General features: G+C 39.5%; 1 protein-coding gene across 3 annotated transcripts in view; it reads right to left on the bottom strand.

Moving 5' to 3' along the window:
* Positions 1-24,161, bottom strand: part of FBN1 (fibrillin 1) — a 336,957-nt gene that overhangs the window by 194,827 nt on the left and 117,969 nt on the right. For all 3 annotated transcript variants that reach the window (XM_055279034.2, XM_055279039.2, XM_055279035.2), the window contains 2 exons: positions 8,753-8,835; positions 6,470-6,568 (listed from right to left, as the gene is read on the bottom strand). In XM_055279034.2, coding sequence (XP_055135009.2) covers positions 6,470-6,568; positions 8,753-8,835 — 182 coding nt within the window. The remainder of the gene's footprint in view (positions 1-6,469; positions 6,569-8,752; positions 8,836-24,161) is intronic.

Raw genomic sequence — 24,161 nt, 5'->3', positions numbered from 1 at the left:
CAATTTGCACATAAGCATTTGTATGATGAACATGTGATTTTAATTTAGGTACTAGGAAAAGCACAGACAGACAAATTAAACAGCTAGACTAACTTCTGGACTCTACACCTAAGACAACAGTCCACAGGGACAATCAGAGTCACTGCAGGATAAAAACAATTTTCATTTAGAGAGATAACAGCAATGGCATTTCCCTTAAGTGAACAGATGTTTGGGGATGCCTAAAGACACACAGCTTGGAAGAGAAACTTCACTAAAATTCTCAAACAAACAAACAAACAAAAAAATCTAGCCAAGCTGGAAAAGCTGCAGAGAAGGACAAGTTAAATGATAGTAGTGATAAAGGTGCTTCCATGAAGGGTGGACTAGAAAGCAAAGAGTTCAACCATTTCTAAGGACAAGTCTGAGTAGATTCCATGCATGCTTCTCCTCCCAGCCCACATAAATCCCACACTTCCCTGAAAAGCTTTTTCAAGGAGGACTTCTTCCAGACTAGCTATAGCGCCACCTTCCCTTCCTCTGAATGTCCCCACACTTTCAGGACTTGGTTGCACCGCACTCCCTCAAACTTGCTAACACACTGGTCTAGAATTGTTCTGCTGGCCTCCTTACACCCTTAGAGCTCAGATTTGCATTGGGAGTACAAATGCCCCAAACTCTTGCTCCCAGCTGATTAAAGCCCCTTCCTTCCTAAAACCGGTGTCCGAGAGGTTTTGTCTGCGACCGGTCCTGCTGACACTCTCATTGAATTGAAGTAAATTAAATGAGAAAATGTGATCCAAGTATAAGGGGCTTGAAAAGTGTAAGGGGCCCCAAATTGATATACAGGTTTGATGCAATTCCTATCAAAATCCTAAAAGGTTTTGTAAATATAGACGAGATTAATCTATAGTTTTTACAGAAAAGAACTAGAATAGCTAAAACCAAAAAAGGATAAAGTGGGAAAAATCTGTCTACCCATCCTGGGTGGCACAGCAAGACCCTGTCTCAAAGAATAAGTAAATAAAAAGAAAACTATGAAACTATCAGCAAAAAAGTTGGAGAAAATCTTCAGAATCTAGGAGGAGACAAAGCATTCCTAGACTTGACAATGAAAGCATGATCCAGTAAAGGGAAAACTGACAAGCTAGACTTAGTCAAATTTGAAAACATTTGCTCTACGAAAGATCCCATTAAAAATATTAAAAAGCAAGCTACAGAGTGTGATAAAATGCCTGCAAATCACATATCTGACAAACAGCTAGTATTTGGAGTATACAAAGAATTCTCAAAACTCAATAATGAAATAACAAACAATTCAATTAGCATCTGGGCAAAAGAGGCCAGGCACAGTGGCTCATGCCTGTAATCCCAACACTTTGGGAGCCCAAGGCATGCGGATTGCTTGAGCTCAGGAGTTCAAGACCAGGCTGGGCAACATGGCAAAACCCTGTCTCTACCAAAAATACAAAAAACTTAGTGGGGCATGGTGGTGTGCCCCTGTAGCCCCAGCTACTCAGAAGGCTGAGGTGGGAGGATAACTTGAGCCTGGGAGACGGAGGTTGCAGTGAGCTGAGATCGCACCACTGTACTCCAATCTGGGTGACAGAGTAAGACCCTGTCTAAAAAAAATTATTTTAATTAAAAATAAGAATCTGGACAAAAGACATAAAGAGAACTTTCACTGAAAAAGATATACAGGTGGCAATAAGCACATAAAAAGATGTTTGACATCATTATCCAATAGGGAAATGCAAATTGAAACCACAGTAAGAGATGACTACACAGCAATCAGAATATCTAAAATTAAAAATAAAGACAACACCAAAAGCTGGTAAGGATGCAGAGAAACTGGGTCATTCGTACACTGCTGGTGAGAATGCAAAATAGTACATACAGCGACTCCAAAAACAGTTTGGACAGTTCTTAAAATGCTAAACATGAAACTGTCATACAACCTAGAAATTGCATTTCTGAGTATTTATCCCAGAGAACATAAGATTTGTGTTCACACCACAAACTTGTACACAAATGTTCATAGCAGCTTAGTTCAAATAATAAAGAAAAAATCTGATGACAACTCAGATGCCCTTCAACAGGTGAATGGCCAAACAAACTTGTGGTACATTCATAGCATGTACTACTACTCAGCAATAAAAAATAACAAGCTGTTGATACTGCAACAACCTAGATGACTCTCCAGAGAATTCTGTTGAGTGAAAAAAGCCACTTCCAAAAGGTCACATACTCTGTGATTCCATTCATATAACATTTGTGAAATGATAAAATTATAGAAATGTAGAACAGATTAGTGGTTGTCGGAATTAAAGAGAGAATTACATCGGGAAGAAAATGACAATAAAAGGGTAACATCAGCGCTCTTTGTGGTGATGGAAATGTTCTGTATTGTATTGATTTTGTATTGTACAGTTCTTGACTGTATTGATTTTGTGATATCCTGGTTGTGCTCTTACACTATAGTCTTGCAAGATGTCACCATGGGGAAAACTAAATAAAGAATACCCAGGATATTTCTGAATTATTTCTTACAACTGCCATGGTTGGAATGTTCCTTCCAAAACTCATGTTGAAATTTAATTATCATTGTGATGGTATTAAGAGGTGGAACCTTTAAGTCGTGATAAGGTCATGAGGGCTTTGCCCTCATAAATGGATTTATGCCATTATCTTGGGAGTGGGTTGGTCATCTCGGGAGTTCAGCCCCATTTTCTGTCTGTCTCTCATACTTGCCCCCCATGTGATGCCTTCCACCATGGGATGGCCCTCGATAGACACTGGTGCCATACTCTGGACTTCCCAGCCTCCAGAACCATGAGCCAAATAAACTTTTGTTGTTTATAAGTTATCCAGTCTGTGCTATACTGTTATAGCAGCAGAAAACAGACTAAGGCAACTGTTTGTAAATCTACAATTATCTCAAAATATGAAGTTTAATTTTTAGCATTCTTTAAAAAAGTGTAAAGAGTAAAACAGAATGAGAAGATTCCAAAATTACAAAATATAAACTGTAGGAATTACAAAATAGAAAATATAAAATTACAAAACATAAACTATAGGAAACAACTTTTATAATGTATCATATATAATTATATATATAATTAGACAATAACATATATATACACATACACATACATATATATATATATATATGTTATTGTCTAAATGTTTGTGTCCCCACAAAATTCATATGTTGAAACTTAGTCCCTAATGGGAGAGTATGGAGCGATAGGGTCTTTGGGGAGGTGATTCAGTTATGCAGGCAGAGCCCTCATGAAAGGATTAGTATCCTTATAAAAAAAAAAAAAGGCCTGGGAGACCTGTTTGCCCCTTCCACCATGTGAGGACACACAGAAAGCACCATCTAGGAAGAATAGGCCTTCACCAGACATGTAATCTGCTGGCCTCTTGATCTTGGACTTCCCAGCCTCTAGAACTGTAAAAAAACGCATTTTTATTGTTTATAAATGACCCAGTCTATAGTATTTTGTTATAGCAGCCAAAACTGACTAATATATATGTAAAGTTATAGAGTTTATTAATCCCAGTGTTACAAGCTAATATATATTTGAATGTGTGTATATACATATTAGAAGAATGAGTAAATTCATACATCAGTAAACCATGATAGGTCTTTACGACAATTAGGATTGCTCAAAATCCATCTCTAGCCTCAGAGGCTGACACAGCAAAGAAGAGTCCTAAAGAGGGCTGGAATTAAATTCTAGAAAAACTACTGTTTTGACCCTGTCTAGCTAATCATTCTTTTTGCCCTGGTGCTGAATGATGACTGTCAAGAGTTCCAACAGCACTAAGGGAAGCCACAACTTCCTGTTGTCCAAGAGAATCACTGGCTGATACTTTGAACCTTCTGGAAATGCAATCTCTGATTCAGGTCACTAAGAGATCATTTTCTATTCTCAGAGTCACAGGACACTCAAGTCAAAAACCACCTGAAAGAACAACACTTCTTCCATTCTGTTCATATTCAAGTGGGAAAACTAAGGCTCTCTGAGGTCCCACGACTTGCCTAGACCTCCCTGATCCCTATCATATAACAAGTATAAAATTTTTCATAGGAAAAATTGGTTCAGTGATCTAAATTGGTCCTTTTTAGTAGAACCGCGTGTAGTGAATGCAAACATTTCACTGAGTAGAATTGTCCTTCTATTAGCAGGAAAGTTAGCAAAGTGATCAGGATGTTCTGTGGAATGGCACAGCTGTTCCCTAGAACACCACTCCAAACGATGAGAAATGAATTCTGATCATCCCCAGCTATCCTTAATTTAAAATATTTTGCCATCTTTAATTTTGCAAGCCATTTAGACAATATTAGTGCAGAGAGAATCAAAGACAACAATTTTAAAGATTTCAAGTACCCCCAAAGATCCTGATGAAACCAGAACCTCCTCCTTACACTACTCTCATCCACTAGCTACTTGGGGACTTTGTCTAACGTCCAGGTACCATGGATATGACTCAGACTTCCTCAGAAAGCACCACCCACAGTCTTGGATTTTGTCTCTAGACTAAATCTGGCCCCAGGACCTTACTACTATACTCGTCACACCCCACAGTTAACTTGGATTCTACCAGGGCCATGGCTTTTCCCTTTGGTCTTGTTAACATCCTGTCTCCACATCTCATGATTTCTACTCTATAGAGAAGTTGTTATCAGTTCACACTATCATTGAAGACCTTCCCAGCTTAATACCCAGTTTTGCCATCTGGCTATATTTCTTCCCCCAGAGTGCAATGTTGTTAGTTGGTTAAGGAACCAATCTGAGAGATGGGGTCTATTCCCAACTTTATAACTGCACTTCTTTTCCAACCCTGAGATGCTTACGCCTCAGCAGCAGCCTGGAAGTCACCCTTACAGAGATGGAGATGTCCTGCATGTTCCCAGACGTGCTGCCAGCTGGCTTCTCTGCCTCGTTCTATTCCTCCAGTTCAGGGGCCCTTGCTAGGTAGAATGAACCTGCTGTTACTCAGAAGATGCACATCTGACACCAAGCTGAGATCAAGGAAAACTATGTTACATTCAGTGCAATAAACAAGAGTCCCAGCCTATAGGAGAATTTCTATCCCAATTGTAACTGGCTGTATTTGGTAAAAGGTGGCTGTTATTGTGTGGGCTCCATCAGAAGCAGATTCTGAGACAATAATTTAAACGGAAGTAGTTTGTTCTGAAAGTAATTCTAGGAAACACTCGTAGGAGAGTGGGAAAGTGAGACAAAAAGAGAAGGAAGCTAATAAAGTACATTATCAAATCTATTATCACTGTGAACAGCGAGGGCTCAGTCCCACTGGGGAACTTTAGGAGACAGTGCAGAGTGAACCTCATGGTTGTCCAAACTGAGAGGCAAGGAAGCTGAGGCACTTATCCAACCACTCTCCATCTGTTGTTGGTTAAAAGTTGCTTCTAGGTCCACTAACCCCCAGCACTTCCAGCTCGCCCTGCATGCAGACCTGGCATGCTCTCTGGCCAGAAAAGTATACAAAGCTCTCAGGCAGAGTCCCCTGTGTTCATCCATGAAGCCAAGGGAGGCGAGAGGGTACCAAGAGTGCTACACAGGACAACTTGCCCTAACCTGTTAATTGGCTTGTGAGAGACACACTCAAATGTTCGGACTCTTAACAGGTAATGAGCCTTGACACACTGAAGTCTTTACTTGAATGCACTTATTCCACAATGTTTTTCTTTAAAACTTTGTCAAAATAGGACACACAATAAGGGGGGTGCATTTTCTCACCGGACAAAAAGAAATGGAAAAGGGACCTACGTTTTTTGCCATGGGGACGGTCAAAGTTTTGAGGGGCTGTTTATACAAACAAGAACTTCAGCTTTTTAAACAACCAATTTGACTCTCTTGCCCAAACCCCCAAAAGAAAAACAATAGAACAAGCAAGCAAAGGCTCTGAAGAATGAACTATGGATATTCATCTGGCACCACAGAAAGTGGTAAAATTCTGAAAGGAAAAATATGTTTATGCTTCATTATAAATCACCCCCAGAAACTTCCATAATGACTTCTTACGTTCTCTTGTAAAGCAGGGGTCTTGAGTCTTAAATAAGGTTTTAATCAGATTCCTATTTCAGTACCACAAGGAAGCATGCCTAGATTTCTTGAGCCAAAAATGTTCATTAAACAACCATTTCATTGAGCACCTTTTATGGTGTTTACACTGGAGATACAAAGATGAATAAGGCGATACCTACATTAAAGGCCATAAGCTTTATACTATTCATAGTAACTATGCCCCATAGGTAATTTTCCTATAAAGAGTAAAGAAGGGAAATGAGAGGCCAGATGAAGGAAAGTCTTTCCAAGTATTTTGGGCAGAACAGAGAAGGCAGATGTTGTAGTGAAAAAATGTATTGCAGGAAAGAGGAAAGCCAAAATCAAATTTAGGAGAAAATGGGGTGTAACCACATAAAATAATATTATATATAATGACATGTTAGACTTACTGGATCTGGAGCCACAGGAAGGAGCTATCTGACCAGATGGGCAAGTGCACATATTTGGCCTCGAACAAAATCCATCCCCACAGGAATGCCGGCAAATGGCTGTGAATAAAACCAGAGGTCTGTTAGCACATGGATTTGGAACACGATTTGTTATAGAGGACCAATCCTCAAATGAGGAAACCTGGGTTCTCAGGTCCCTCAGGAACTTTGCTATCACGACTTATATGACCTTAAACCTCAGGTGTACTCATTTTCAAAACACATCTATTGAACTAAATAAACTCTGGCTTTAAAATCCACAACTCCTTTATCCAATAATGGTGGTTCTCAACCTCTCTTTGCTTAGTCCACAGCACTCAATCCATCAAAAGCCCAGGACAGGCTATGAAGAGAAAACCAAACAAACAAATTAAATCCTGCATCTAAACATATTTATATGATCATAAGAAATATATTATTATATTAACTCTAAGATTTAATGATATAAAAATTACATTATTACTCTTGGGAGCCAATCTTATTGTAAATGTCTTTTTGTTTTGTTTTGTTTTTTGAGATGGAGCCTCGCTCTGTCGCCCAGGCTGGAGTGCAGTGGAGCGATCTCCACTCACTGCAAGCTCCGCCTCCAGGGTTCACATCATTCTCCTGCCTCAGCCTCCCCAGTAGCTGGGACTACAGGCATGTGCCACCATGCCCAGCTAATTTTTTGTATTTTTAGTAGAGACGGGGTTTCACTGTGTTAGCCAGGATGATCTCAATCTCCTGACCTCGTGATCCACCTGCCTCGGCCTCTCAAAGTGCTGGGATTACAGGCGTAAACCACCGCGCTCGGCCTATTGTAAATGTTTAATGTTTAATTTTTATCCTGTTCTGAACTCCATCAACAGTCTGAGAGAAGAATGCTGGAATCTACTGCCAGAGTACTGATTCTACAGTCAGGAAGCCATTCATCCTTTAGAGAAATACTAACATTTGCATACCACCCAGAGACTAATATCATGCTGGTACCAAATGCTCTGCTAGTGGTCACAACAGTAAGTCTAAATGGCATATGATTTATATTTATCAGCAGACTAGCACTTGGTCACTACTTTTTGTCATGACAGGCAGATCTTTTCCTCAAGCTCCTGCACAACCTTGCAAGTGCAAACGTGATATGCAAGGCTAAAAGAGTACACTTGACAGAAAGTGCATTCAAACATCCAAAGAGTTTAGGATGGAAACTGGAAACGACTAAGAAACAAACTGTCAAAGATCCAATAAACATTTATTTAAATATCTGGAGACATCATTTCTCAGAGAACCCTACAGAAGGCTAGGAAAGGGTTCTATTATAAAGTTCATTGAGAAAATCCAAATACCATTATATTTCTCTTTTAGTGATCCAATTTTGGTCTTAAACCATAATGTGCCAAATAAAGGAGATGCTTTCTGGTCAAAATCAAGAATTGAGAAACGATTAAACTTTTTCAGGTCATGAAGCAAATATTGGCCAATATAGTCTATTGAATACTCCACTGACCACTGTCAGCCAAGTGAGAAGGTGAACTAAGTGATTCTTAATGTCCCTTCAGCTCTAAATTTCCCCATTATACTACTGGAGTTTTCTGAAAACTGGACATTATTTCATAGGTACAACAATGGTAAAAGCTCATGAAGGGCAGGCATCACGACTAAATTTGACTTTGTTGTCTCCATTAAAGAACACCTTGTCTGGCATGTGATTTGTCACTCAACATTTGTGGGATATTGGGGAAATCTGGAAGTTTGCCTTCCCAGCAGAGATCAAGAGAGGAACCTCTGTTATCATTTGAGATCTTTCTTAGTCTTTCCACTGATCTTCATCTGGTGCTCTATCTCCTCCCTTTCCCCTCTGTCTAACAGTCAGGTATGCTCTTGGCCCCTCAATCACCCAAATTCAACGTACAGGGTTTGGTTAGGCCCGGGGGTGGCCAACAAAGTTAGAAATTACAATAAGAAAAGCAGCAATAATACCCTTTCATTCAAACTCCCATCAAAGTAATTAGATAGTCTGTGTAGCCAGGCACAACATATGTAAGTGACACGACCTCAAGCAAAGTATCCCCGTGACTAAACTTTGACAGGGGTTTGACCAAGTTGATGTATTTCCCAAACTGGAAAGCTAGAAAAGTCTTAAAGCTGGAAGACTCTACTATCAACAGATTAATAGTACAGTTACAAAGGGCCACATTCTAAGGCTCCCCATGCAACCAACACAACAAAAGAAGGACATGCAGAATGACAAGTTTTCTATTTACTTACGGACAATACACTGATTTCCGCCAGGTAAGGTTTTCCATCCAGGGCAACAGTAAGCATTATAACGTGATCCACAGACATTGGGTCTAAAACAAAAACAGAAGAATTCCATACTTAAAAAAAAAGAAGAAGAAGAGGAAGAGATGGCCAAATAAAAGGAAAAAGAAATTCTTAAGTTATAAAAGCAAGATGAATCTTGGCAGACAGATGAAGCAAACTCATGAGACTCAATGCTGGGTTGGTAGCTTGGGACACTAACATAGTGATATCAACAGGGACATCCCTTAATATCACCTATGCATATGGCCCATCAGGGAAATAAAAACCAGAGATACAAAATGTAGCACATTCTGTCACAATTCATGAAGCCATACAAATCTTAAATTAGACAATAAACTTAAACGATAAATTTTTTACCAATATGTTTAAGAAAGGTTGTAATAAAATCTAATGCATGTAAGACATTACATTTCTACTCTTTGAAGCCATATATATATATATAATATATATATATATTTCCTATGGCCCATCTCACCTCTATAATTTTACATATTCTTCCTTTCACTAAAATTACAGGAATGCAAACTCTGACATGAGTCAGAAAAAATAAAGGCCAAAACATGTAAATATTTCTTTAGCAAAAGTTTGGAAACAGGCCAGGAGCGGTGGCTCACGCCTGTAATCCCAGCACTTTGGGAAGCTGAGGTGGGCAGGTCACTTGAGGTAATGAATTCAAGACCAGCCTGGCCAACATGGTGAAACCCCATCTCTACCAAAAATACAAAAACTAGCTTGGCATGGTGGCACGCACCTATAGTCCCAGCTACTTGGGGGGCTGAGGCACGAGAATCGCTTGAATCCGGGAGGCAGAGGCTGCAGTAAGCTGACATCACACCACTGCACTCTAGCCTGGGCGACAGAGTGAGACTCTGTCTCCAAAAAAAAAAGTTTGGAAACACACTTGATAACAGCAGTTACAAGAAAATAAAATCAGTGTCACTCTGGGTTTCTTGTTTACAGACAGTTCATCACACGTCTTGGAGTAGAAACTCCATTCAGAATCCAGATGATCCACATTTAACAATTTCAGGGAGCAACTAGGTAAGGATCCAGTGACTTCTACACTGGAAACTAGGACAGAGACTATAATACACAGAGACCTAGAAGCAACCATTAGTTTTACTTTGCCATATCCTGAGGGCCTAAGCATTGATGCTAGTTGCTGGTAATCAAGGGCTAATAAGGAAGGTTAAATGTTTTGCAATGAATTTCACAAACTAGGAGCAATTCCAAAGCTTACTGGTATAAACACTGTAAGCCCAAAAGCATAAACCTTTAAAAACAACTGTATAACTAAAATGTATTTTCAGTGAGGGTGCACTCCCACATTCTCTTTGTATAAGTAGACCACATGAAACAGTACAGAGTCCTCCCACATTTCCTCTGAACTCACTACTTCAACATCATGCAGGTTTGGGAACCAACGTAAGGTTTTTGCTATGTCCTTTACCCCTTTTGTTGCTCCAGAAAATCTGGAACACCCTGCAGGGCACCACACATGCTTCACACTACAGACGCTGAGGTCAGAAAGAGAATTAGGAAGAAAGCCGGAGGAGCCAAGGAAAGGGCCCTAATGCAGCCCAGGCCTTCTCTAAGGATAGAGAGGAAATGATTGGATAGAGGCGAAATATGTGCATGATGTTAGAGCCTGTGTGAGCTCAGTATATTTCTGTGTACAATGGCATAATGAAATGTCTCCCTTGTGTGTATATACGTCAAATAATGGACATGAAAGCTTCATATATGAAAAAGATGATGAAAATGCAATGCAGCATTAACATCCTGATGGAATCATCTTCTGACCTAGGTTACTCAGCCAGTGGAACCATAAGGAATAAAGGAAGAAAGATGTTATGGAGAATTTTAAGTCAAAGGCTCTCAACCCTTTGTCCCTCCATGACAAAGTAATGCCTGAAACTTCAGAGTGTCCAGAAGTTCCTGGGGAAATTCAAATTCTCGGAAAGGAAAATGAGAGAGGAAGTCAGGGTAGACAGCTGGGGTAGAGGGGAATACACAAACCTTCCAAACTTTTATTATAAAAGTTCTCTGAATTTGAAATGACAATCCAGGCCAAAGTCAACCACCTCAAACCTTCTCCAGCAACAGCCCATTAGAACAGCTCTGCTGGAGATAGTCCAATCCCTACCAAATCCTGGAATAGTGTCAGAGCACTCCTGAACCTTTGCAGGGTGCCCTGTGGTTGACATAACAAGGTTTTTTTTTTTTTTTTTACTACAATCATACATTGTCTGACATACTATGTCACAGACATAGTGTCTGACAAAAATGTATATGTCATAACACATACACAAGATGAAGAAGCTCAGAAACAAAGGATCCAGAATAACTACTTCAGTCCAACAAAGCAAAATATTCTAAAGATTTTCCAAGGTATTTGAAAAAGTATGGTAATATAAACATTCTTTTTTTTAATGTTTAGAATCAATCTACAGCCAAAACATGGAAGATTTTACAATTTACTAGCTACAAAAGAAAATGTAAATGCTATAAACCTTCTCAAGAGTAAAAGTAATGGGACAGATGACATAACTCCGGAAACAATTTGGGAGGAAAGGTGTGGCAGTCAATAAAGCAGCTGATCCTAGAAACAGAGTCTTATATATATTACATTGTGTTTTAAAATAACCAATAAATAAAAGTTATACTACAACTATATTTTAAAGTTGTGAAGAAGAAGAGAGAAAGAGGGTACAGATACTTTAGTGAGCTAAGTCCCCATCTTTCAAAGCAAGAAACCAATGGGTACTGTTTAAATCTAGATACAGAGATACAAACATGGTAGATGGTGTTATGGAGATGAATATGAGAAGAACAAAAGACAGAAATGTTTCAACCTAGTTACCTTAAGAGATGAGAACCTGGGGAAGCAGAGAGAGAGTTCTCTTGCTTTCTTATCTAATATTCATCCACAACTGTTCATTTTAAAATATATGCTCTTCTATTTCCATCATCGTCTGTCACTTGAAGCAATAACTCGACTTTCGAAGTATGAACATCTTATCTTTGAAACAGGATACTTCTTGTTTCATTCATTCACCATTTCCTTTCATTAGTGCATCACATTTTCATTTCACTATATTTCTTAAGGTTCTTTATAATTTCGGATTGGACTTATTTTATTTGCATCCTCTGACTTTCTATGAGTTTTAAAACTTTATCATTCATAAATAATATGTTATTTAATTTCAGTTGTTTCAACCAATACCTTCAAATGACAATGATTGTTTTAATTGTGTTGCCATTCATTCTTAAATCATTCTAAATGCTATGTGGTGTGGCTCAACGCAAAGTATTTGAAACATGTAAGATTTCTCCTCTGCTTCTTTTGGTCTTGAGAAACTGCAAACCAATATAACTCATTCAAACAAGCTGCGTGACATTTGTTTTACTTATACACAGAAAAAAACAGCTCTAATTCTGGAAATAAATGAACGTCTTATTGAAGCTGGAAAGAACCAAAACATGTAAACTCTAAATGAGACATGCTGGATTATTTCCATAATAAAAGATTTATTTATAAGGTTTCAATACAAAATGCTTGTACAAGGTAAATCTTTAATAAAGTTACTCTTCTGGGTCAGTGAAAGTATAGCATCTGTACCTCTTTCTCTTTTCACTTTATCAGCCATCCTCATCAACCCCCATCACTCCAATACGAACACACAAAGTCGGATTTAAAGCTCCGTACAGGTAGCAATAACATTCAACAAATTTTAAAAAATTAAAATTCAAAGGGGAAAGAACTTTTTCCTAAGTGCCAAAGATGTATTATTTTATTTCATTCTAATAGCAACTTTTTGAGGTAATTTTTATTGTTATAATGTTTAACACTAAAAAAAAAACAAACAAAAACTATGGCTTAAGAAGGTTAAACAACCTGGCCAAGGTCCCACAGCTTAGATGTGTGTAATGGAGATTTGAACTCAAGAAGCCTGATTCTAGAGTACGCTCTCTAACCCTATGTTAAGTCAAAAGTGTACTTAGAGGACAAGATGATATTTCATCCAGTAGCATTCATGGTGACATAAGTAACACAAATCACAGAACGTCCATCAATAGACCAAGGATAAAGCATAGCATAAACTGGGGGTTTTTTTTTTTCGCTTTTTTGTTTTTTTTGAGACGGAGTCTTGCTCTGTCACCCAGGCTGGAGTGCAGCGGCGCGATCTCGGCTCACTGCAACCTCCGCCTCCTGGGTTCAATAGATTTTTCTGCCTCACCCCCCAAGTAGCTGGGACTACAGGCACACACCACCACATCCAGCTAATTTTTGTATTTTTAGTAGAGATGGGGTTTCACCATATTGGCCAGGCTGGTCTCGAACTCCTGACCTCGTGATCCACCCGCCTCTGCCTCCCAAAGTGTTGGGATTACAGGCGTGAGCCACTGCGCCCAGCCAGCATAAACTGTTTTTACCTGTATTCCAATAGTCTATAAGGGAAAGAGGGAAAATACATTTATATTCCACTTCACCACTGTATGTTACATTTTTTAAAAATAGCTAAGTTTTTATCTGTAACTTCTCTTACCAGTTACTTTCAATACTGTGCTCTGTAAGAACCCAACTCCAAACACCCTGGGGTATGAGTGAGTCTCAGCAGGTTTGATACTTGGATTCAGTTAAACACAGCCCTCGGAGATCCTGTGGACTGGCAAAAGCCTCTCTCAACGGAGGAAACAGCTGGCCTCTACCACGTCTGACTACATCATTGCAAGACTTGGCCTCTGTGCAAGATGTCTGCAGTGTGTCCACATTCCTTAGCCAGAGCCCACTTCTGCAATTTGGCCTCTTACAGCAAGATAGCCGTTCTGTTTCCTATGCAAAGTGCAAACTCCTTTTCAGAAAAGGTTAAGGTAATAAAAACAAGGTCAGGAGGCTCTTATTTCATATATGTTAGTTTCTCAACATATATGTTAGTGATTAAACTCTTGGGCAAGGAGAACACTAAGCACTAGGTAAGGGCTAATGAGGCTGACCCTGCTCTATTAACTGCTTTTTTTTTAACCTTTAAGGGAAAAAATTATGATTTAGCCCCTTACGTATAAATCTGGAGGGGCATCAAAAGGTATATGCCCTCACACAACAAAGGACACCCAACTGCCCATGTAATGTGTCCCATGTTGATATCTTAACATCCTACTGTTCCAAGGTTAAAATAACTTCCACTATAAAAAATGTGATAGAGCATGAAACAATTACAATACACAAATGAGCTGCCTGTATTGTGAACTACACAGCATGATTTTATTTGCTCTTTGACAATTTTCTTATCAAGATAAAAAAAGAAAAAACATCATGAGTACTGTCTGATGAAGGGGCCCATACTGCTCTGACAAACCTTTCAAATAATCCCCCTCTTTATTTTAGTCCTTTATTCTGGCCCTCTTCACTGAAGTCAGAGGTCAAGTCTCCCAGTAGTGATCTGAATACCTCATGTGACTGTTCCAGTCCATCTGCCAGTCACAATGCAACCTGGGTAACAAAACTTCAAACCCCGGTAATGAGAACAGCTTCCATGACCTCCCTAAGTTTCAGCTTGGCTCTCTAGACTGGGGTCCCCAATCCCTGGGCCACAGACCAGTACCAGTCCATGTCCTGTTAGGAACTGGGCCACACAGCAGGAGGCAAGTGGCAGGCAAGCAAGTGAAGCTTCCTCTGTATTTACAGCTGCTCCCCATCATTCTCATTACCACCTGAGCTCCACCTCCTGTTAGATCAGGGACAGCATTAGATTCCCATAGGAGCACAAACCTTATTGTGAACTGCACGTGGGAGGGATCTAGGTTGCCCATTCCTTATGAGAATCTAATGCCTGATGATCTGTCTCTGTCTCCTAACACCCCCAGATGGGACCCTCTAGTCGCAGGAAAACAAGCTCAGGGCTCCCACTGATTCTACATTATGGTGAGTTGTATAATTATTTCATAATATATTACAATGTAATAATATAAAGTGCACAATAAATGTAATGAGCTTGAATCATCCTGAAACCATCCCCCCGGCACCCTTGGTCTGTGGAAAAGTTATGTTCCATGAAACCAGTCCCTGGTTCCAAAAAGGTTGGAGACCACAGCTGTAGACCCAGAGACTCTTTTCTGGATTGTCTGAGTCGACACTGCTTGGGACACGGGCAATTCTGGCTTCCTCCTTTGAGGATGCAAGCCAGCCAACCACTTTAACCTACCTTGTGCAGTTTGGCATTTTTTTTTATTTTTTAGATAAAAGTAATCTGAAAAGGAACAGAATGAATAATAGATTTTTTTGCTGGTTTTCAAGAGCTTTATCCCCCTCTTGCCTTCTCCATCACCAGTAGATTGGTGACTCTATTACCTTTTCCTCCCAAGCCATGGTCCACCTGTTTCTCTCTCCCTCCCTTCCTCATCTCCCCTTCCCTATCTCCCTTTCTTCCACTCTGTCTCTTTTCTTCCTCCAGTTCCTGTTTTCAGGGCATTTAGAATTAAATGTTTTGTTACTATCTCAAACTCAATTTATCCAAGATCAATAGCTCCTCTTCCTGTGTAGCCAGTAAGTTCACTGCCAGGTCCACAACAAGGTACATCACGACTATTCACCTTGCCCACAAGCACAAAGCTGTTCAACAATTTTTTTTTAACCAACCCAAAGGGTTTTTTTAAATTTTTTTGTTCTTTTGTGACTATGGAAATAAAATATGATTAAGAAACAAACTGAAATAATTTGTACCTCAAACAATCACGACACGGGTTTACTTGTATAACAAACCTGCACATGCACCCCTGAACCTAAAATAAAAGTTTAAAAAAAATCAGGATAAGAGCTAACATTTATTGAATTCTGGATAGTCTATGTGCTTTGACCTATATGATTGCCAAATCAACATGTTTTAAAAATTAAATTTACCTATTGAGATACATTTGGTTGTGCGCTGAAGGGCTCATGAGAGGGACTCAAGCTGCCCCTTTCCTGAGAGCCATGGTCGGGGGACTGGAGGACCATGTATGTACAAAGGGTAGTGATGAACCCCAGGCAACATAAACACATTACTGAGCAATCATTTCAAATAGGAAGCACTATGGGAATCCTTAGGAAGGGAGAGTGAGCCTACCATGGCTGAAATGATCCAGCTCCAGATATTCCTTACAGAAGATTGCGGGGAGAGATGAAGAGATCACGATGTATGTAATGTTACACATCACTGAGGGTTTGGGAAACAAAGACAAAACACCATAGTTCCATCAGCCTCACAATAATCACTATATTAATCATATCTATTGAGTGCTTATCCTATTTCAGTCACAGCACTCATTTACCTCCCCACAATACTTCTATGAAATAAGTTATTATTTTTATCATTACTATTGCATTATAGTTAATGCGAGGAAGCTGAGCCATAGAGATTAATCCATCTGAATTCATAGTGTTAATAAACTGGTGAGCCAAAATTCAAATCTAGTTCCCCATGTTAGCATTTTTTGCACGAGTCTCTGCTTGTTTTGCATGAGTGTTATTACAATCTTCATTTTTTGTTCCTTTTTCACTTATGTTATTGTATAAATCTAACGATCATTTTTGATAGATACATAATATTTCATTGAGTGGTTTGTACCATCAGTTACTCAACATTCCATTATTGCTGGCTGTTCAGCAATATTTAATGAGAGCCTATTATGTGCTAGGCACTGTGTTAGACAAGAAATAAAACTGTCCAAGATGAGCACACCTAATGCCTAGATCTTGGTTGCTAATACTATTATTCAATAAAAGGAATCAGGGCTCCTGGGAGATGATTCTAGGGCTGGGCAGGAAATAGACAAGCTGAATCTGTAGCATCTTGCAGTGACAGAAAGTATAAGGAAGTGCTAAACAAACATCCACACTGAGGAGAGCATGGCAAGGGACACAGGAGCCAAATGAAGGAAGTCCAAATGGCCAAAGCTAGAACCCTTTTGGAGCAACAAAATAACAAAAGCAGCATTGGATTACAACACCAAGTAAAAAATAAATATCCATAAGTCCATACTGATAAATAAATGATTGAAGAAATAAATAAATGGGAGAGAAAAGACAAATCTCTCATGCTTCTGACTTTCAAATAATTTTGTAGATGCTCTGCCTTCAAAAAGATGAAGCATAAGTCCCCGCTCCTTACACGTGAGCTACACATACTGACTGTCTTCCAAAGAGTACAGTATAAAGGGAGGGGGATGAAGTGGAAAATCCTGACAAATCCTATCTTAGCCAGGCAATGAAGGGTTACAGCAACAATGGAAAATCATGTTGATACTATAAACCCTTAATATTACGTGATAAAAATGGAACTTTACCTCTGTGGTCTTTTTCCCAAAAACCCATAATTTCAGTGTAATCATGACAAAAACATCAAATAATTCCACTGAGGGCCATTCTACAAAATATCTGACCAGCCCTCTGAAAAACTGTCAAGGTCATTAAAAACAAGGAAAGTCTGAGAACTGTGATAGCTAAGTCATGTCTAAGAAAACATGACTACTAAATGCAATGTGGTATCCTAGATGGGATTCTGAACATAAAAAGGACATTAAGTAAAAACTCAGAACATTTGAATAAGGAATGGACTTTAATCACTAAGTACATATCAATATTGGTTCATTGGTTGGGCACGATGGCTCACGCCTGTAATCCCAGCACTTTGGGAGGCCGAGGCAGGCGGATCACAAGGTCAGGAAATCGAGACCATCCTGGCTAACACGGTGAAATCCCGTCTCTAAAAATACAAAAAAAAAAATAGCTGGGCGTGGTGGTGGGCACCTGTAGTCCCAGCTACTCGGGAGGCTGAGGCAGGAGAATGGTGTGAACCTGGGAGGCGGAGCTTGCAGTGAGCCGAGATCGTGCCACTGCACTTCAGCCTGGGTGACAGAGCGAGACTCCGTCTCAAAAAAAAAAGAAAGAAAAAAATTGGTTCACTAATTACAAAAAATATACCATGCTAGTATGAGATGCTAAAACAGAGTAAAGTGTCCAGAGTATATGGGAACTCTCTCAATTTTTCTGTAACTCTAAAACCATTCTAAAGTGAAAAATTTATTTTAAGGTAAAATAATAATAATCCTGTCCCAATGCAATTATAAATAAAACAGCTATATTTAAAAAGTGACTAAGGCACAGTCTTTGCTCTTGAGAATCTTACAGTCTAGGAACACAGGCACATACACAGAGAGTATCTACACAACAGACAAAGCACTAACATTGAGGTCTGCCCGGGGAACTCAGGGAGGCCAGAACAAAGGCCTTTAGCCACAGCATGCATGGTAAGCTCAGAAGAGGACTATCTGAGCTATGACTTGATGTTTCCCGGTTGCTAAGGGGAGTCACTAGCTTTATTTCATCCCACTGATGAAATTCCTCTTAAATTCTCCAACTCCATTAGCAAATCCCTTGTCCAAATCCTGGTGATTTCATTGTTGGACTAATATCATGTTCTTTTTTCCTGGCTTCCTAGTTTCTCTCTAATCCATCAGGACAACATGGGTAAGTATCTTTTCATATTCACCATGCTTATTTCTATTCCCCTACAGCCCAAAGATGGACCTTCACTCTCTATAATGTTAAATATCTCATTATTAGCTTCAGGTATCTACCAGGTAGGCCTAATCTACCTGTTGACTCTTATCTTTACCTATACCTTCAACTTCCACCCTCTTCTTCTTCACCCACTCAGCCCTCACTCATGCACGCACTGCTATCTCTGACACACACTAAAACCAGACACTTCCTCTGTTTTTATATCAGCTCTTCCATCTTTCCATTTCAATATGTAGTTCCATCTCCCTTAGTATTCCCTGATGAATCCATCCATCTTTCACACTACAAACACAATTCCAGACATATCTTCAGAAACCTACATAGGCTATACTGTAGTTATATATTTAAAACAATTATATGTCTAGATCTCATCCCTGAAGCCAAACCCACCCCCTTTACTCCTAGAGTAATAAATTCTTCTTCAAGCACAGAAACAATGTCTATTATGCCTAGACTATCCTGAAGTCTATTTAGAAGCACATAAGATAATATTGACTAAAGGCACTAGTAAGTACGAAGTACAGTTAACAAAGATTAATATCATCTCCTCAGTGCCAAAAGTAGGCCAGATGGAAAATGCCACCAACATTAAAATCTGTGCGATAGCATTATTTCTTATAAATTTATCTATTTAAAGGAAGACTATTTGACACATCTTCGAAAGGCTATACGGGCAGTTAAACAGAAATGTATGGTGGTTTTGTGCCTTGATTATTTCACTGACATGCCAGTCATTAATTTATTCTGATCAGTGAAGTTATCCATATTTATAACTCAGAAATCGATATTTTCCTTTGAGAAAATACAAAATCAATGTAGACAAATAACACACATATGTGAACATTTGATTCTATTTATTTCTTTGGCAAAAGAAGAAAAAAACTTCCACAAGCAACTAAACGAAGGTTTTCAGCTCGCAAGTTGGCATGCATTTTATTATGGTAGATTGCTGCAACTGATCAAGGCCATAGATGGAGCCAGCCTCATGTGGCCAATGCCTACAGACAATCATGACAAAATCCACAGAGTGACCTTGATAGGTCTCTTTGGATGTGCTGCTTAGATGAAGACTTTTCCCACTGCTAAGTGGAGTAACCCACAGCACAGGTGGCACAAAGGTGTTGCATCAACAGTTTCATTCGCTGTGTACCCTCAACTTTTCATGGAGATTTTGTGTTGATCAAAAGCAATAGCCCAAGAACTTACGGTCCAAAAATGTCATCACCCTTCAAGGGCATGTACACATGCACCCTCCTCCCCAACACACACACAAAGACACACACACACACACACACACACAGCCTACGAAAATTAGGAAACAGAAAGCTGAAAAGCCAGTTCCTCGGATCTGGGACATAATTTTTAGACTGACAGCCAATTTAAATCCTATTGGAATCTTTTATAGGTGGAGTGTATATATTTAAAAAAAAAAGAATTTAAAGCTCAAAAAGCCATGGGATGCACTCTACAGGAAACTAGACAATTGAACCATGAAGACCAGAAGCACAGATGTTTAAAGTACATCATGTGTGCAGCAAGTCAGCACTCTTCACTTCATGCATCTGGAACTCTGGATTATGCAGCACTAAGAACACTAAGTCTGCTTGTCTGCTTAGAAAATTATACCACGAGAATGGACTCCTCAACGTTCTCAAGGCAATGATTTGAATAACTTGCTGTCCTAGTGTGTACTGGATCACTTCTCCAAGAGAGGGCATCTGTAGCTGGCCTACTGGCGTCACATGTCTGGTTGGTTGGGTAAAGGTTGATCCCATACATGGGAGAGGTGAATTTCTTCATGAAGTTTCAACTATTTGACCATCTAAGGATGAGGAAGCATTGCTTCCAAACAGAAAATCCAGCTTATCTCAAATGTTTGCCTCTGGAGCATCTGAGAGGATATGGCCAATGACACAATGAGAACATGTTGTCTGTGTAAAGAACTGTTTCCCAGCACTCTGAAACCCCTGGACTTCACCAGTGAGCTCAGGGTCTATCAAGAGCTTTTCTTTGACTGGGATATTCATTCCATTTATTCAAGTTGAAGCCACACTGTACTTTTCCAAAGGGTGAACGAAATTATAGAAATGATTGAAAACACAAAACAAGTGGTGAGGGGATTCAGCGCCTGCACAGAGAGAGGCCGGCCAGAGGCGGAGCTGGGGGTGGAGCTCATGGAATTCCGTTACCACCCAGAGAAGGAACTGGGGACTAAAACCATGATTCTTGCCACTTCCCAGAAATCCTCAAACCAAGAGCTCTGTCCAGGGAGATAATATCTTCTGAATGTACTGGCAGCCCCAGGAAGAGACAGGAAAACCAGCCAATGGGGTCAGACTTAGGATAAAGAAAGAATGAGGTCTTTCAGGAACCTAGAGTGCAGGGTGATTCGATACTTGAGTTCCGAATGCTGTCAGTCCCCAAATGACAAACAGGTAGAGCTCCAAAATTTCACTTCTGTATTAGTATTTAGAACTTGGAATGGCCTGTCCAATAGAAACAATGTTAATAGGTGGTGGTTTGGTCTCCAGACCAGTCAAATAGCAGTCTCTCAGCTGCATTATCAGCTGAATAGGCTACTGTGGGCTGGTCTGGGAACCTGACCACAACTTAAAATGTTGTTTCTATGGGAAAACACATTCCACGGCAGGCAACCAGAGGAAAACTTGGCCACTCAAATCCACCATGTCTCAGCTTAGTAAGCTGCCCAGTGATCTGTGAGAACTGAACACCTTAAACTCAGGCAACTCCACACAGTCCTGAGAGGGCAGCCAGAGTCAGAGCCGTCCCAGCCCAGGCTTGACACCCTTCAGGACCCCCTGCATGAGACCATCAGGGCCAATACAGGACATCCACAAGTCCATGAATCAGAGACTTAAAACCTGGAGAGTTCTCATCCTCGCTGCACCTGATTTATTTTAAAGACCAGAAGATCCCGCCCCATTAGCAACTATAACATAAAATCAGTATCCTGGACTGGCTCACAGATGGACTTCAGTGAGCTATTTCTAGCACCAGTGGCTTACACGTGAAGCAAGGAAGCAAGTCCGTTTTGAATCCTATTTGGTGACTTCAGTCTCGTACCAAAATTATTCAAGAATTTCACCTCTCCTAAAACTGGAAATTGCCAGGGTTGTTTTTTTTTTTTTTGCAAGTTTCTTAAATATAGCAAGTTCAGATTTATCTTTACAATCCCAGCACCTAACACAATACTTGAATCTTAAGTGGTAAATGAAAGTTGAGAGTTTCATTTACCACTAAGACAACTAAGTTAACGAGAATTCTGTCAGAGTAGTATTTAATTTATTTAAAAAGGTGGATATGTTTATAAGAAACTAAGTTTTAAAAAAAGATCCAGCCTGAGTGACATAGCAAGACCTTATATCTACAAAAAAAATTTTAAATTAGCCAAGATGGTGGCATGCACCTGTAGCTTCCCAGCTACTTGGAAGGCTGAGTGGGAGAATTACTTGAGCCCAGGAGGTTGAGGCTAGAGTGAGCCGCAGTCACGCCACTGCACTCCAGCCTGGGTGACAGAGCAAGACCTGTCTCAAAAAGAAAAGTATAATTACCAGTAAGAAATCAGTATCATTTCATCTACTTTTTTAAATTTTAGAAAATTAAAAGGAAAAAATCAAACATATAACAACGATTACCCATAAGTGGAATACATGGGGTATGAGAATGAAATTCTTCCATGTTTCAGTTGCATCATTTAGAAACATTTATAGCTACAAAATCTTCAGAGATCTTGTAGCTCAAACCATATTTCATGGCAGTCAGCAGGCCATGGATCTTTAAAACATTTCCCTATCTAGCCCTCCCATCAAAACAGGGACAATATTGTTGCTCAGGAACAAAAATAAATAAATAAATCACTGATAGATTTTAAGTTTCTATAAAGTCAGAGGAAGTTAAGTAAAAGCACGCAGTTGCTGAGATTATTTCATTGAAATTAACACTTCACAATATTAGCAGTCAAAAACAAGTTTTTTTTTTTTAATTTTGCAATTGAAACAAAGTTGTAAGCATTTATTTTTAAACATTTAGATATCTGGAAAACTTTTAATAAAAATATTCTAATTTAAATTTGAGGGAATTTAACCAAATCAGTACTTTAGTCCACGTGAAGTCATGCAGTGGAATAAAAATAATAATTAGCAACTATTAGAGAGCTTTAATTTATAAAATTTACTCTTCCCCCAAACCCTATCAAGAAAATGTATTGGTGTGCTCATTCTCAGATGAAGAAACTGAAAATGTGAGAAGTGAAGAAATTTTTCAAAGGCTACACAATGGAAATGTCATAAATCCCTAATTAAAAACCAAAAGACTTTACTAATAAAACATTCCAAGGTTAGTGTTAAAGATTTTTAGAGATTAGAAAGATGTTGCCATAAATACTCCAAAGAGAACGTATTCTCTTTTTTGTATAAACTAATTTGTACATCATTTTTTGTGCTCTGATTTTTTTTACTAGGTCGGCAAAATAAATAAGACAGCACTTGGGAAGTGTATTAGCAAAGGAAAACAATGTAAAGAGAATACATTTTAGGAACATTCCCTCCTATAGATTGGCACTTCTGTTTCTGAAATAGTTTCTGCATTTCCCAACAGAGAATGAGTGTTCTGTCCTGCACCCTCCGGTAAAAACATTAGTCAGCTCTTAACATGCTCCATGTTTGAGGCAGTGGGTGTAGAGAGAGCACAAGAAAGATTCAACATGTGGATCATTCAAAACCTTCTCAGAGCTGGCACTGGAATGCGTTAGTATACACACTTCAGCATGGGTGTGGCTTGTCTTTTGAAAAGTAGCTCTAAGCAAAACCATCAGGACACGCAGGCAACTGTCTGACCCGGCTTAGGAAGACAATGAGCTGCTCGAAGGCCTGGGTGATCCAGATGATCTTCTAAAAAAACCCCTCCAATTTCACGTCTCTGTGACTTAATTCAGAGGCTGCTGGGATGTTGTCCATTACACAAAGAAAGTGGTGACTGTCCTCATTCCAATGGCCAGCACAGCTCTTCCCTGAAATCCAACCCGAAAGATTTCCCTCTCAGTGTGAGGGATACCAGCACTGTCCTCTCAGCACCCTTCCAGCTCCAGGGAAGATGTCACAGTATTTGTGTTTCAAGCTATAATTAAGCAGAGCAGGTGCTAAATGCCAGCACAAAGCTTCAACATGACAACTTCTGAAGTGGTGATGATGATGTCAAAACAGACAGAAATACATCCACCTCACATACCTAAAGGGCTTCCAAACCTCTGTAGCAGCACCCACTGACTAAAAAGCAGTTCCAAAAGCCTGTCATTTCACCCAGGAGTTTTCTATCAAGTAAGAATACATGAGGCCTTAGAGAATGACGGACATGTTTCACTGACGTGAAACACACGGGTGATGTGCCTGGCACACATGCACAGGTGCACGTACCGTCCCCCACAAACAGTCGGGGAGGAGCTCCTGGGGCAGCTCTTGTCCCTACCTTCCTTTCTCCAAAGGGGACTGGGTGTACCAGTAATTTGTAGAATCTTTCATTTGAATCACTAAGGCTGTACTTGTTCCAATTTCTTGAAAAAAAAAAAAAAAAAAAAAAAGAGCATTCCTGAGAAAGCAATGCTGAAATGAAGGTACAAAAATTCACTTCTGAATGTTAAAATCTCTGCAGATATCTTCTTTATTACCCTCATAGTCCAAAATCTTACCAACTTTTCATAAGGTTCTTGCCTGAAATTCCTTACTTTAAAATAAAAACACATTGAGTGCTTCCATCTTGACACTCACAAAAGAT

Source organism: Symphalangus syndactylus, chromosome 5 (genome assembly GCF_028878055.3).
Source record: "Symphalangus syndactylus isolate Jambi chromosome 5, NHGRI_mSymSyn1-v2.1_pri, whole genome shotgun sequence".
Taxonomy (NCBI): Eukaryota; Metazoa; Chordata; class Mammalia; order Primates; family Hylobatidae; genus Symphalangus; species Symphalangus syndactylus.
This window is presented reverse-complemented; position numbering and strand designations above follow the sequence as displayed.